The 2829-nt window shown below is 51.6% G+C and overlaps 1 protein-coding gene across 1 annotated transcript in view; it reads right to left on the bottom strand.

Annotated features, from left to right (window-relative positions):
• Window positions 1-2248, bottom strand: part of BAALC (brain and acute leukemia, cytoplasmic) — an 86249-nt gene extending 84001 nt beyond the window's left edge. The window contains 1 exon segment of the mRNA XM_006897156.1: window positions 2089-2248. Coding sequence (XP_006897218.1) covers window positions 2089-2248 — 160 coding nt within the window.
• Window positions 2249-2829: the final 581 nt, after the last annotated feature.

Consider the following 2829-nt stretch of genomic DNA (forward strand, 5'->3'; position numbering starts at 1 on the left):
GAGAAGAGTATTGAGGGTACCATGGACTGCTGGGAAAACAAACAGATTCATCCTGGAAAGGGTCAAACTGGGCAGCTCCTTGGAGGCAAGGATTCTAAGGCTCCGTGTTACTTTGGACATGTTGCAAGGAGGGACAGGTCCTTGGAGAGGGACATCATGCTTAGTAGGGTGGAGGGACAGCCCAGAAGGGGAAGGCCCCCTATGAGATGGATTGATTCAGTGACTGGGGTAATCGGATGTGTGTATCAGAGATGGTGCAATTGGCACAGGACAGAGCAGAGTTTAGGGATGTTGTACATAGGGTTGCTATGAGTTGCAAGTGACTCGACGGCACATAACAACAACAACAACATGTAGTTATCTTTATAATACAATGGATATCATTAATGGGGATGGTTCCCCTTAATGATGTGGGTAAAAGTCAGGCTTGGCCACCCTCATATTGCATCTGCTCCTTTGTCACCTGTTTTCAAGATTAAAGTGGCATTTCTTATTTAGGAATCATGGATTTAAGACTGCTCTGGTAGCCTAGTGGATAAGGACTTGTGCTACCCACACAAAAGGCCAGCAGCTTGAATCCATCATATGCTCCATGGGAGAAAGATGGGTGGTCTCCTCCCTTGCTTTGACTTGAAGGCTTGTTGAATATTTTCTAAAAGCAGTTCACATTCCTGCATTCCTCCTTGTAATACACATTAAATTTCAACTCAGCCTTATGTCTTATTTCACATTGTTGTTGTTGTTGATTACTGTCGAGTTGAGCACGACTCAGCGATCTTATGAGCAGAAGGCCTGAAGCCTTTCTATAACTATCAACATTTAACAAAGTTCATGAGTTTCCGGAGACATTTGTTTAGGAAGTGAATGCCACTCCTCATAAGATTTTATTATTAAAAAAATAGAATAAAGGGAAACATTTAAAACATTCTCATCCAGATATTAATATTGTTTTATTTATGTAATAAGCAGTAAAATCCCCCTTCCAATGTTATAATATATTTATAATTAAAACTTGATGGATAACAAGTAGTCTATTTTAATCTCTGTATTTATTAACACATGTTAATATTTTTGAAAAATCTTGATTTTGGTTAAACCAGAAAGTACTTTGCATATCCTTTTATGTCTGGTGGCTTAGTGGTAAGAGATCTCTCTATCAATGCAAAGGCACAAAGTTTGAATCCACTAACCACTTTGCAAAAGAAAGATGGCCGTCTCCTCCCCTGTAGTTTACAGCCTCTGAAAACCTGCTGGAGGATCTGCTGTGGGTTGGTTCAGACTAAACCATACAGAACAATAACAACAGACCTTGAATGTCTGGGGTAAGAGATTTCACTCATAGCCATTGCCCAGTCTGAATTCCTGCCTCATATAAAGCGGTGGAGAGGAAATTCTTACTATAAAACAACTGCTTGAAAAGTAAACTAGAGTTCAGGACTGGCGATGGGGTGGCTGAGCAGTCTTCATCTTCCCACTCACTGAAAGGCGGGGTTTTGTCGCCTGTGAGGGGGCTCCTGCCCAAGTGAGAGGAAGAGCAGAGTGACATGCTGACTCCACCCAAGCCATCCAGGCCAGTCATCTCGGTGATAAGCCAAAAGCAGAAAGGCCAGGTGGCCATTGGATGGAGAAGTGGCCCGGCTGGGCACGCAGGTGGCCAGAATGCGAGATGGACCAAAGCAAGGCAGAGGCGATCCTAGTGTGGAGTGGGCTGAGGATGGGCTGCGGAAGGTTTGTGCGTGAGGTGGACAGGGCCCCCACCGATCCTTCCCCGGCCAATGAATGCGCACCGGCGGTGGCAAACAAGTGTTGGATACCCCCAAGCTTTCCTCCAGTAAGGGGATATGGTCTTTCCCAAGGCCCCTCAGTCCGTCTGCAGGGAGGTCCTGTCCGCCTGTGCGCCCACCTGGATCGGCTCCCGCTCTCTCGCTCCCCGTCTCACTCTTCCTCTCCTCTCAATTCTCAGGGGAGACTGTGTTGGGTGCTTCCCCCTGGACCCCCAGCCCTGGTGGGTTCTCACTCCCGGGACCCCGGCCTCCCCGGAGCCCCGAGACCGCAGCCAGGCGGGGTCCGAGGAGCCGGGCCACTCACCCGCGTGCAGGCCGCCCGCCTCGGGGCCGCTGTCCGGGGCGACGGCGCTGGGCTGCGCGTCGGAGTCGGTGTAGGTGAGCCAGGTGGACTCGGTCTCCCGGGTCCAGCTCTCGTAGTAGCGGGGCTCGATGGCATCCGCCCGGCTCCCGCCGCAGCCCATCCTCCTTGCGCTGCCGGCGCGCCGCTCGCCTGGCGGCTCAGCCCCGGCGGTGCAGCCCCGGCGCGCGACGAGGAGGTGGCAGCATTGCTCCCCGCACCCGCCCACCACCCACCGCCCGCGCCGCAGCCAGGCGGGGAGTCAGTCGCCCTCGCCCCCAGCCGCCCCTCCTCTCCGAGCTCCAAGGCCCTCCCCTTTCCCACCTCCCCTTCTCCATCTCGCCTTCCGAGCTACCCTGCCTTCAGGGCCCCACACCTCCTTTTGCGCACACCAGATCCCCCGGGGCACAGGACCGCTGGCCCGGGGGTAACAGAAGAGGTGGACTCATGAGAGGTTCTCCTGGCCCCAGTTACCGCTCCAGCTTCTTGCCTGTTCATTCTTCCATTATCCAGCTATGCATCCTCCCACCCATCCATTAATCTATCCATCCTTCTATCTCTTCACCCACCTATCCATTCATCCACTCACACTTCCTAGCATCCACTTTACTGAAGCGTTTAGAAAAGCATTCAGTTATTTGTTGGGAAAATCTTGGGAGATAAAGTGTTACCATTAAGGCAAAATGAAGGAAGGCTCAAATGCTC

The sequence above is a fragment of the Elephantulus edwardii genome, unplaced genomic scaffold, assembly GCF_000299155.1.
Source record: "Elephantulus edwardii isolate Elephantulus edwardi_28Jun2011 unplaced genomic scaffold, EleEdw1.0 scaffold00202, whole genome shotgun sequence".
NCBI classification, from domain to species: Eukaryota; Metazoa; Chordata; class Mammalia; order Macroscelidea; family Macroscelididae; genus Elephantulus; species Elephantulus edwardii.